This window comes from Nyctereutes procyonoides, unplaced genomic scaffold (assembly GCF_905146905.1).
Source record: "Nyctereutes procyonoides isolate TBG_1078 unplaced genomic scaffold, NYPRO_anot_genome, whole genome shotgun sequence".
In the NCBI taxonomy this organism is placed as follows: Eukaryota; Metazoa; Chordata; class Mammalia; order Carnivora; family Canidae; genus Nyctereutes; species Nyctereutes procyonoides.
This window is the reverse complement of record NW_026575140.1, coordinates 25,639,720-25,652,737: the sequence shown is the minus strand read 5'-3', so window position 1 is coordinate 25,652,737 and position 13,018 is coordinate 25,639,720. Positions and strand designations below refer to the sequence as shown.

The following is a 13,018-nucleotide window of genomic DNA, read 5'->3' as shown; positions in this document are numbered from 1 at the left end:
CCTGAACAAAGACTCGTTTCTCCAGGGGGGCCAGACATGGTTGTGGTAATAAGCATTGTCATGATAGGTAGTGGAGCTTGACTTCCTCTGTGAATGTTACCATCCCCTCTCTTGGCTCTTGGGTCCCTGTGCTCTCCTGATTGCCTTCCTCCCTCATAGACCATTCAACCTCCGTTCTTCCTCACCTCCTAGGTTAAAAGTGCACCAAACTTTGTCTCTTTTCTTTGCTCTCCTAGGTGATCCCGTAGGTGGTTCATTCAGGCTGAGGCTTTAAGTGTCGTGAGGTGATGATGACTCCCAAATTAATTTCTCCAGCCTGGACTGACCTCTCTGGAGATCTCTAGGTCTCTCGACCACCCTGCTGCTAACCTAATCCTACTTGAGAGCCTAAGAAGGATCTTACCCTTAACATGTCCTCAATGGAACTGCTATTTTCTCCTCCCTGTGCACTCAAGTGACCCTTCCTTCATTCTCAGCCTTTTTTTTTTTAGTTTCTAGACCGAATATTGGAGTAACTCTGGTCATTCTCTCTCTCTCTCTCTCTCACTTACTCATAGGCTGCCTGCAGTCCATCAGGAAGGCCTGTCCTCTCTGCCTTTACAAGTGGGGACAGGCACCATTTCTTTCTAGCCTTAGTCAATACACGACAGTAGCTTCTGTCTTTCCACTTCTGCCTTTGTTCCCATACAGGAGCCAGAGTCTTGTTTGGAAATGTAAATCAGATGTCACCTCTGTGCTTCAGATCCTTTGTTGACTTCCTGTCACTTTGAGAATAAAACTAAAAATCCTTGCCTTGGTCACAAAGCCCCAGTCGCATTTGGCCTCTGGCTAGCCATGTGATTTGACATCTTATCATCATTCACTTTTTTCTGGCTACGGTGGTGGTCTTCCTTTTTCTTAAATGTTACCAAATCCCTGCTCAAATATTATCTTCTCAGAGGTGACAGTCTGCCCTTTAAAAAAAAAAAAGGATTAATTAATTTATTTATTTAGGTGGGGGGAGGGGTAAAGGGAGGGAGGGAGAGTCTAAAGCAGACTCTGCATTGAGCGTGGATCCCTAAGTGGGGTTTGATCCCACGAACCTGAGATCATGACTTGAGCTGAAACCAAGAGTCAAACGCCTGACTGTGCCGCCCAGGCACCTCAGTGGTGGCGGTCTGCCCACTTTTCATAGCCAACCCCACCACCGCCACTGTCGTATCTCCTAAGTCTCCTTAATTTTTCTTCCCCAGGTTATACTATCTATATTAGTTAATTATCTAACTCCCAGATTCGAATATAAACTCTTTGAAGATAAGAGACTGGTTTTCACTACATACTTACATCTGGGGCATGGTAGACACTCAGATATTTGTCAAATGAAAGAATATTTTGAACATTTGTTTTGTGTTAGAATTTTTTTTAAACTTTTTTTTTTTAAATTTATTTATTTATGATAGTCACACAGAGAGAGAGAGAGAGGCAGAGACACAGGCAGAGGGAGAAGCAGGCTCCATGCACCGGGAGCCCGATATGGGACTCGATCCCGGGTCTCCAGGATCGCGCCCCGAGCCAAAGGCAGGAGCCAAACCACTGCGCCACCCAGGGATCCCTGTGTTAGAATTCTTGACATGGTCTAGTCATTAATCCCACAACAATTCTATAAAGTTAGGGAATGTTACTATTGTACCCATTTTACGGATAAGAAAATTGAGGCTTGGGATCCCTGGATGGCACAGTGGTTTGGCGCCTGCCTTTGGCCCAGGGCGTGATCCTGGAGACCTGGGATCGAATCCCACGTCGGGCTCCCGGTGCATGGAGCCTGCTTCTCCCTCTGCCTATGTCTCTGCGTCTCTCTCTCTTTCTCTCTCTGTGTGACTATCATAAATAAATAAATTAATTAATTAAAAAAAAAAAAGAAAATTGAGGCTTAACTAAGCAGTTTGTTATATGCCCTAGCCAGTATGAATGCTAGGTTAGTACTGGCTACTCGGGAAGGGGGGGGTTAGATTAAAGCTTCTATAGTATTCTATTTCCTTCATTGCTAAAATCCTTGAAAATACCTTCTAAAAATATTTTCCATTTCTAGGTCAAATTGTATTTTGATCATTGAATTTTGGGTCATACTTTAAGACAGAAATTCAGTTTTGGATCACAAGATACAATGTTTTTGGTATAGGAATGGACCTTTTTCTGTCCCTGCCCCCATAAATGCTATTTAGTAGGACTCCTGGATTTCTGATGCCAGATGCAGTTCTCATGGGAGTCATCCGATAAATGGCAAGCAGAATTTCCCAAACATTCTGTATAGGTTGCTGTGTTGTGTGTAATTGGTCTCCACACTTCCACTCATGCCTTCCTCCAATCCATTCTCCATACTGCAGTGTATAACTGTAATCAAGTAACTCAAGTGAGTTCTCGTTGCTCGGGGGTTCCTTGTGGTCCGTCGATTATTTGACCCTGCGGTTTTAGTGCTTTTCTAACTCTTTGTTGTTTCTTGTACTTGAGCCATACCTGGCAAACCAGTATCTGGATGCCACATGTTTCTTTTTACCCTAAGGCTTCCTAAGCAGTTCTCTGGCTTGGGATGCATACTGCCTAAGATTTGGAACCTTGGAGTCAGTTGTTCCAAACTTTAGTCCAGCCTCTGGCCTCAGGCAAGTGCCCTCTCTAGTGCCCCAAATGTAAAATGGAGGTGATAATAGTATCTACCTCATAAAGTTATTATAAGGACTAAGTGAGTGAATACATGTAATGCTTTAGCACAGTGCTTGGAACATAGTGAGCATTTAATAAGTGTTAACTCTTCACTTTCCCTAGCTGTCTCCTGTTTATCCTCAGCCCAGCCTTCTCTGTTTTGTCAAATCAAAGTTTACTGACGTCAGAAATCATAAGTTTAGACCCCATGCTTATCTAGCATGGCTCTTACCATAATTTGAAAGCATTTATTTATTTTGTGTGATTATATGTCTGCCTCCTCCCTTGGCTATTAGGTCTAGAAGGGCAGAAATAACTTTTTGCTTGCCATTATATCCCCAGCAGAGTGCCTGGCAAATAATTTATGCTTAATAAATGTATGCAATAAATGAAAGTGCTGTTCAACTTTTCCATTCTTAAAATAGGATCTTGGGATCTTTTGCAATAATGCTGCTGCTGCTGCTGCTGCTTCTGCTGCTGCTTCTTTTTAATAGGGAAGGGCAGGGCAGAGGGAGGAGGAGAGAGAGAATCTTTTTTTTTTAATTTTTAAAAAAGATTTTATTTATTTAATCATGAGAGATCCACAGAGAGAGAGGGAGAGAGGCACAGGCACAGACAGAGGGAGAAGCAGGCTCCATGCAGGGAGCCCGACGTGGGACTCGATTCCGGGTCTCCAGGACCTGGCCATGGGCCGAAGGCAGCACCAAACTGCTAAGCCACCGGCTGCCCGAGAGAGAGAACCTTAAACAGATTCCATACCCAGTGTGGAGTCTGATGCCGGGCTCGATCTCACAACCCTGAGATCATGACCTGAACCAGAGTCAAGAATCAGATGCTTAACTGACTGAGCTGCCCAGGCACCCCAATAATGCTTGTTTTGAGAGGGATTAATGTTAGTATAGAAGCTAGCATTATTTACAACACGGGAGACTTGGAAAGCTGAGCACAGTGAGTGAAAGTACAGAAAGCAAAGGGGCAGGGACTATTGGAAAACAGGGAGAAAGATCAGGAAAGTGGATTTGTTCAGATGTATGCTGTCTAACAGAGTGTTTTTGTTGAAGATCCTTGATCAATCCTGGATTGATGTACTTTAGTTATGGTATTCAGCAGTGACTCAACCAGTGCTTATTGAGTTCCTGCACCTCACCCTTCTAATTGAATGTATGTTTCAGAGGAACTACTTGGGAAGATAAATGCTGAGAATATTAGCATTTATTTATGTCTGTTGCTGTTTAGCATATCACTACCTCTTGAGTGTGTGTCATGTGTCAAGAATCTGTTTCATACCCACACAAGAATCCTTATTCAGTGCAAGCTTGTCATATCTAGAACATTGTAGAAAATTTTACAGCAATAAATTTGAATGGTAAGACCTCTGCCTGATAGGGATTGCATATTTCCTGTGAAATGCATACTGTAAGAGACAGTTCTAAAGACCTAGGGTAGAAGAGTGATTTCCAATACCTACCCTGCTCTTCTGCCTCCCATTATACTTTCCTTTACCCTTGTCTTTCCTGGTGACCCCCATCAGCACATCTTCCTATTTAAAACTTGGTCATCTTTCTTTCTGTTCCCATCTTTCCTTCTGTTCCCTGTTTACCCCTTACTGCTATTTACTAAAAGTTGTATTTCTACTCCTGAGATTGGATTTATATTCCTCCTCTCCCAGAGATGAATGTTTCTTTTTTTTTTTTTTAAAAGACTTTTTTACTTATTCATGAGAGACACACAGAGAGAGAGAGGCAGAGACACAGTCAGAGGGAGAAGCAGGCTCCATGCAGGGAGCCTGATGGGCTCGATCCCCGGGACTCCAGGATCAGGCCCTGGGCTGAAGGCGGGTGCTAAACCGCTGGGCCACCCAGGGATCCCAAGATGAATGCTTTTTTTTTTTTTTAATTTTAAAGATTTTATTTATTTATTCATGAGAGACACAGAGAGAGAGGCAGAGACACAGGCAGAGGGAGAAGCAGGCTCCATGCAGAAGCCTGACGCGGAACTCTATCCCGGGACTCCAGGATCACGCCCTGGGCCCAAGGCAGGCACTACACCTCTGAGCCACCCAGGGATCCTTGAGATGAATGTTTCTTAACAGAAGTTGAGTAATAAGTTGGCTGCTCAAGGAGAAGAGACTCAGGAAGCAAGTTATGTTGAGAGAGCTAAGTACCAGTCCACAAATAAGCATCACCTACTTATGAAGTCAGCACTGTGAGTGATGCAGAAAGAGGAGTCATGGTTTCCAGCTACAAAGAAGTAACAGTCTGTAAGGAAAGATATAACTAACATAGTCATTGGATCTTTGGGTGTATATTGAGAATCTATCATATGGCAGGTATTCTCCTTGGAGCTGGGATATAGCAGTAGATGAAACAAGTTCTGGTGTCATGGAACCTCCGTTCCAGTGACTCACATAATAAGTCAGGCAGTCAGGAGTGCAGTGAAGACAAATAAAGCAGGGGAAGCAGATGGAGAGTGAAGGCATGCTGTTTAAGTAGGATGGTCGGAAAAGGGCCATCTGATGTTTGAGCAGAGACTGTATGAAGTTAAGGAGTGGGCTGTTCAGATACTTGGGGCAGTAGCATTCCTGTTAAGGCCAAAATGCAAAGGCCCTGAAATGATAGAATATCTTCATTAAGAAGGACAGCAGGAAAAAAAAAAGGGGGGGGGCAGCCGGGCTGGAGTAGGGGGTGAATCATTCCAGTAACTGGGCAGGAGGTCAGAGGGAGTAGAGTTTTGTTCAGTGTTTGGCGGGAAGCTGTTGGAATGTTCACCAGAGGCATGATGTGAATGTGATCTGGGTTAGTGTGAGAAAAGGACCACTGTTTGCAGTGTGGAGATAAGATTCTCCAGGGGCTCAGGGGAAGCCAGGAGCCCAGTTAGGAGTTACTGCCATCTTCCAGGTGAAAGAGTGGTGGCTTGGACCAAGGTGGTAATGATGGTGGTGATAAGCCATGGAATTCAGGATTCATTTTGAAAGTAGAGCTGATCAGATGTGGGGTGTGAGAGAAGAAAGTTGAAGATGACTCTTGAAATCCATTTATGAAAAGTTGCTTGTGGAGATGGGTCCAGGTCTGGAGTATACTGTGTCCAGAGAAGTCTCAATGGGAAGGGAGGCCTCAGGTGCAGAAGTTGCTTAAAAGGGGCCTTGAAAAAAAAAAAGGGGGGGGGGGCTTGAAAATTGGCATAAAAGGTGATTTTATAGGAAATAAAGCAGTATGAGGGGTATAGATAGCATTTACAATAGAGTTTTGTTCTGACTCTAGTCTTCAAAATATGCCTGGAGTCCATTCATTGCAGAAAAAGTGGTTATTTATCTTAAAGCTTGCACACTGATGAAAACATGGCCCTGGGAGGCATGCTATGTTTTTAACAGCTTTTACATTGGTGAAAAATAGTTTATACATTGAAGATACTCATTAATTAGTATTATTCCATTCTTATGTGCTCAGTTGACTTTGATATAAAGAACCACTGTATTAAATATTGCCTAATCTTTTGGTAATACAATTCTCTCTATATTCTTTCTGTGAAAGTTGATGAAATGAACTGATATTTTATGTGTATATTGCATAGGTATGCACTATTTTTCTTTTTATGCTTCTGAAAATGATACAGGATTTAATGAAATTAAAATCATACATGCCAAAATAAGGACATGCATCTGAGTGCCTGTTTGGTGTAAGGCATTGTAGAAGATCTGCAAGACTGAGTCCACGTACTGAGGGGATTTCAAATGTAGGAACACCACAGATTTGGTGGTACAGCTAAATGACCCCAATGTAGTACTTTGATTCTTGCTAAGAAGTATAATTCTTATTTTATTGGTTGGTGAATGAATTTTCCTCACTTTGGTTTAAGGATCATGGGATATGGTTAACATTTCCACCAACACACTAGAGAGTTAAAAACAGGATAAAATACCTAGTTTTGAAAATGAGCATTTATGTAGTAGCATTTATTTATGTAGGCATTTTAACTTGTCCTGATCACAATCCTAACTTCTCATCTTGATGATAGCCTTGAAAACCACCAGTCTACTGTGATTGTACTGTGCTGCCATACTGCTAGCTTTCACTACTCTATTCATTTAATCCTTTGAACTAGGTATTATTTCAGTTTCAGGGAGGACTCAAAAGTGCAGCCAAATCCAAGGTAACAAAAAAGTCTAAGTATATTTATTAAGTGTTCATCATATGTTTAGAATATTAACATATTCTAAATGGTCCTTTGATCCAAATCCCATACCCTTTCCACTACATGTAGTGTGTCCCTCTTTCCCCTTTTATTCATGGTTGGAAACATCCTGTTTCTTAGTTAAGTTAAAGGAGGAAGTTAGATCTCAGCTGTTGCTAATTCAGAAAGAAAAAACCTTCGGCACATTAGAAAACATTAGTGTGTTGTCCTTGGAAGTAATGGTGGAGTTTATGGGCTTCTGATGAGGTCAAGGGCTGTCACTGATGTTTTTTTTTTTTTTTTAATTTTTTTTTTAATTTTTTTTATTTATGATAGTCACACACAGAGAGAGAGAGGCAGAGACACAGGCAGAGGGAGAAGCAGGCTCCATGCACCGGGAGCCCGATGTGGGATTCGATCCGGGGTCTCCAGGATCGCGCCCTGGGCCAAAGGCAGGCGCCAAACCGCTGCGCCACCCAGGGATCCCTGATGTTTTATTTTTATAACAGTGTTTTCATTTGCAGAGGTGGGAAGTTTCAGAAGTTTTTTTTTTTTTTTAAGATTTTATTTCTTCATGAGAGACATAGAGAGAGGCAGCGACATGGGCAGAGGGAGAAGCATCTCTCCACAAGGAACCTGATGGGGGACTCGATCCCAGACCCTGGGACCACACCCTGAGCCGAAGGCAGACGGCTCAACCACTGAACCACCAGGGGTCCTTCAGAATTTTTTATTAGGAAACATTTCATATATTCAAGGTAGTACATTGCATATATAAATATAAAGCACACTATCCTATTAAATACTACCCTGCTAACATATGAAATTATCCATGCCTTCGGGGGCTCTGCTTACACTGGCCCCTCAAACAGATAACAGTATTGAGTTTTACTTTGTTTTTTGTTTTTGTTTTTTTTTTTAAGATTTTATTTATTTATTCATGAGAATGCACAGGGAGGAGAGAGAGGCAGAGACAGGCAGAGGGAGAAGCAGGCTTCATGCAGGGAGCCTGACGTGGAACTCGATCCAGGGTCTCCAGGATCACACCCTGGGCTGCAGGCGGCACTAAACGCTGAGCCACCGGGACTGCCTTAGTTTTACTTTGTTCTAATGTGTTTTCTGTAAATGTCTTTTGTTTAGGAATTAAAATATTTTAAGTATTATGGGTACATTTCATCTTGTTTGACATAACTATTATGAAAATAGCTATTCAGAATTATATTTTGATTTACTTAGTTTATATTAGAATAAGAAGGGTTTTGTCTACATACAGGCAGTTACTTAAAAGGCAACTTGGGGGGATCCCTGGGTGGCGCAGCGGTTTGGCGCCTGCCTTTGGCCCAGGGTGCGATCCTGGAGGCCCCGGATCGAATCCCACGTCGGGCTCCCGGTGCATGGGGCCTGCTTCTCCCTCTGCCTGTGTCTCTGTGTCTCTGCCTCTCTCTCACTATCATAAATAAATAAAAAAATTAAAAAAAAATATTAAAAAAAAAAAAAGGCAACTTGGTTTCTGTAAGATCTGTAAGTTAGGAGACTTCATTAGTTTCAGAGGTTGCAAAGATCTGGAAGGAGAGAATCTTGAGGAAGAGGAAAAGGATTTCATGTGAATCAAGAAAATTGCTCACTGGCGTAGTATTTCTGCTTCTTAGGACTAGGGAAAAGAGAACAAAGAGGTAGGATCTGAAAACTAGCCCTTTCTTAAGTTCTTGGCAGAATTGGTACCACCAGGGAGTAGCTAAAAGACTAAGTGAAGTATGGCTTAATAGTCTTATGACAGCAAATTTCCTAGAGGTTAGAAAGTGTTTGTATTAAACATGTTTTTGAGTAGTGAAGACTACTTTAGGGATCCTATCTAACATCTTGTTATTCGTTGTCTTTATCACTGAGCCACTGAAATCTGAATCTAGTGCACTTAGTATGACACTAACTTCCATTTGCTTAGTAGAGTTTGTATAGTGTTTCATCTTTTAGGAACCATAATCCTCACAGTTCCTCATTTTAAATGGGTAAAGAGAGTTTTAAGCAATGCCTATGATGTAATTTTAGAGAGGTGGTCATAAATGTGCATACATGCACACATTTGTATACATAATGCATGAAAATGCCTTACTGTGTTTGCCTTGGCAGTTGCTACATATAGGCAGGGAATAAGTCTATAGAGGATGGGTGTCTTGGTTATGAGTGGGGGCTCCAAAGCTAAACTCTCCAAGTCCACATCCTGGATTGCCACTAGCTAGCTGTGTAGCCTTGGTTAAGTTATTTAGCCTCTTTGTGATGGTGTCTCTATCTCTACAAAGGTGGTAATACAACTTATATCTGCCTTAGTAGTAGGGAGGGTTGGTACACAGGAAGTATGTATGTATGTATGTATGTATTTTTATTTTTTGATTTTAATTTTTTAAAAAGATTTTATTTATTTATTCATAAGAAACACACAGAGGCAGAGACACAGGCAGAGGGAAAAGCAGGCTCTATGCAGGGAGCCCAACGTGGGAGTCGATCCTGGGTTTCCAGGACCACACCCTGGGCTGAAGGCGGCGCTAAACCGCTATACCACCCGGGCTGCCCAACACAGGAAGAGTTTAGATCTCAGCACTTGCAGTGTTTATAGTGCTCCATGAACGTTAGTTATTCTTTAAATCTTGTCCCCCCTCATTGCCTTTTGGTTAGAAGCACACTTCATTGCTTAAGTTGCCATTTTTGTGTGAGGAGGTGTTCTTTCTAGAACCATGTCTCCTTGTCACATGATTATGTGCAGTATGAGCCTTATTCATACTCTGTCAGCAGTTGAGGTTTGAACATAAGTGTGTGGCCATACCCGGTGGAATCCAGCAAGAGAGAGAACTAGGCACCGTAGCAACTGTTGCTATTTGTGTCCTGAGCAACAGCTGCCCTGGACAGATTTATTTTTTAATCCTGATCTCACTGATAGCCTGGGATGTGGCCATGCCTTAGAGAAGTGGATTGGTTGAGATGTCTGGTCTTTTTTTTTTTTTTTTTTTTTTTTGAGATGTCTGGTCTTTGAGGCGATTTCATGACCACATGTTATAAAGATTCTATTCCATGTGAAATATGAGGCACTAAACCTTTGTGTGTATGAGAAAGGAAGAGAGGCTAATAAGCCTCTGCGTTCAGACAGTCCCTGAAGTATAGTGTGACTGGATTAATCATACAAGAAATACTTTCAATAGGGGCAGTAAGGCTTTGTGCTTTTCAGTCAAAAAGTAACTTTGCTGTCTAGAGGCGCCTGGGTGGCTCAGTTGGTTAAGCGTCTACCTTTGGCTCAGGTCATGATCTCGGTCGGGGTCCTGGGGTCTAGCCTGCATTGTCTGGCTCTCTGACAGCAGGGATTCTGCTTCTCCCTCTCACTCTGCCCCTCTCCCCACTCATGCTTACATGCTCGCTCACTCTCTCTGTCAAATAAATAAAAATTGTTTTTTAAAAAAGTAATTTTGTCTGCAACATTCTACAGATTTGTGGTCTGTGATTCCACTGCAGACACACATAATACATACATGTATACATATAAATAACATTATTATCAACCGTGGATTTTAAAAATAAGATTGTCTTTCTGATAAATACTTAATTACCAAATGCCTTACTAAAGTAGATAATAAGATCTTTAAAAAGGGATTATTTCAAGTAGTAGTTGGGTCAATTCAGTAATTTTCTAATTTTCATTTCTAATGTATTGAAATATTTATGTAGCATCTTGAAATAGTTATGCAGGCTGCTTCTGAATTTTGGCTGCTTATTTACCTATGATTCAGCCATAAAATATTTACTGAGCACCTGCTATGTACCAGGCTCTGTTCTGAATCCTGGTAGCACTCAGTGAATGTTGATGGCCTGATTCTTTTAAGTTCTATATAGGGATCCTGCTTATTAAATATTTGATTATTTTTTATTGCTTTCTTTAGATTCAGTGGTATGACTACTGATTTGAGTATTTTAAACTTATAACATGTTGAACTAACATGTAACTGAGTGACTTACAAAATCAAATTATTTTCATTCTCCTAGGTATTATTAACCCAAAGAACCCAAAGGAAGCTCCAAAGTCCTTTAGTTTCGACTACTCCTACTGGTCTCACACCTCGGTGAGTATACCTACAGTGCAGTATAATAAAACAACATGAGTAGTGAACAGTTTTGAAAGAGCTTGCAGGTCCACAAGGAGTATAGAGATGACCAACACCTAGGAAAATGGAGAGAGCAGGGCTCTTTGTGGTACCCTTCTTAGTAGAGGACCCCAAATCTTGCTGGCTTCTAGGGATTGTTCCTGAACTACAGATTGCTTCTGCATCTCTTCATTATATGTTTTCTCCTTTTTTCTTTCTTTTTTTTCTGTCTTGTGTTGAGAGTAGGAAAGGTTTTAAACTACTGTCAGAGCCTTATGGCCAAGGGAAAGGCCTATGAAGGGAGGTAGGCAGCATTTGTCACTGAAAGGTGGGTTTATTGAAAAATAGCTATACTCCCTGGAGTGAGCGCAGGGAAATATTTTTATATGTGGACTTGACCTTTGAGCTTTTAGTTCCATTTTGCATTTTTTAAAAAGACTTTATTTATTCATGAAAGACACACACACACAGAGAGAGGCAGAGGCATAGGCAGAGGAAGAAGCAGGCTCCATGTAGGGAGCCCAATGTGGGACTTGATCCTGGGAGTCGATCCTGGGACTCCAGGATCATGCCCTGGGCCGAAGGCAGGTTGCTTAACCACTGAGCCACCCAGGCATCCCTCCATTTTGCATTTAAGAAAATCTTGCACCTTTCTACAAATGGAAGGTTTTAGAAAGTGACGTGTAATCAAGTGAGGTGTATGGCTGACCTGGGTGACTCTGTGCGTGTGAGTATTTAATAAGAGAAAAATAGGGATGCCTAGGTGGCTCAGCGGTTTGGCACCTGCCTTCAGCCCAGGGTGTGATCCTGGAGTGCCAGGATTGAATCCCACATCCGGCTCCCTGCTGCATGGTGCCTGCCTCTCCCTCTGCCTGTGTTTCTGTCTCTCATGAATGAATAAAGAAAATCTTAGAAAAGGAAAGAAAAATAAACTATGTGTAGGAGGGGCTTAAAAATTTTATAATATATTTTAACAGATGACTATTGAGATTCCAAACACTTCAGTTTAATACAGCAGTAATCAAATATAGGAAAGAATACAAATAAAATGCCATTTATTTCTCCTTTTAATCTTTACAGCCTGAAGATCCCTGTTTTGCATCTCAAAACCGTGTGTATAATGACATCGGAAAGGAAATGCTTTTACATGCCTTTGAAGGATATAATGTCTGTATTTTTGCTTATGGGCAGACTGGTGCTGGGAAATCTTATACAATGATGGGTAAACAAGAAGAAAGCCAGGCTGGCATCATTCCACAGGTAAAAAAAAAAAAAAAAAAAGCAAAAATACCTCTTTATTATTACTTAGTCTTAGATTGCTGTATAACAGTTATTTTTATTTAGCAAACACTTACTCAGGGACTGTCATATGCAAAAGCACAAAAATAATTTGTCTCTTTTCCTCAAAGGAGGTAATAATCTGATGGAAAAGACTGGTGTGTACACATGTCTGTCTTTAAAGGTGGGGAAGTTGGCATTCTGTAAAGTTTTTGCTGTATACCTGTGTCTGGATATTTTATCTTTTGAACAGTGTTATTAATAAGCTTCTTAAAAAAAAGTGGTAGTATGTCACAGACTTCGTTCTGAGTCCTGGGGGCCCCTAGTTGGTGGTGTTGATCTTTTCCCAAGTTCCATATATAGAACACTTCTTAAGCATGTGATTATTTTTGTTTTTTGATTGCCTTATCAGAGATATTTTCCTTTTGTCTTACTAATTTAATACTATCACTTTAAGCTTGAGCAGTCTGAGAATTCTTAATAGCAGTATCTTTTCACCTTGTATTGTTTGGAATGAGAAGACTTATGACAGATAGTTATTTTTTATTTTTGTTTTTATTTTTATTAAAGATTTTATTTATTTATTCATGAGAGACACACACACACACACAGAGACAGAGACATAGGCAGAGGGAGAAGCAGGCTCCATGCAGGGAGCCTGATGCGGGACTCTATCCTGGGACTCCAGGATCATGCCCTGGGCCAAAGGCAGGCGCTCAACCGCTCAGCCACCCAGGGGTCCCTAACATAGATATTTAAAAGGAACTTCT

The 13,018-nt window shown here is 41.3% G+C and overlaps 1 protein-coding gene across 5 annotated transcripts in view; it reads left to right on the top strand.

The window, feature by feature from the left end:
• The window catches only part of KIF1B (kinesin family member 1B), a 151,347-nt gene that overhangs the window by 32,566 nt on the left and 105,763 nt on the right, over nucleotides 1-13,018 (top strand). For all 5 annotated transcript variants that reach the window (XM_055306777.1, XM_055306773.1, XM_055306775.1 and 2 more), the window contains exons 3-4: nucleotides 10,873-10,949; nucleotides 12,051-12,230. In XM_055306777.1, the coding sequence (XP_055162752.1) occupies nucleotides 10,873-10,949; nucleotides 12,051-12,230 (257 nt within the window). The remainder of the gene's footprint in view (nucleotides 1-10,872; nucleotides 10,950-12,050; nucleotides 12,231-13,018) is intronic.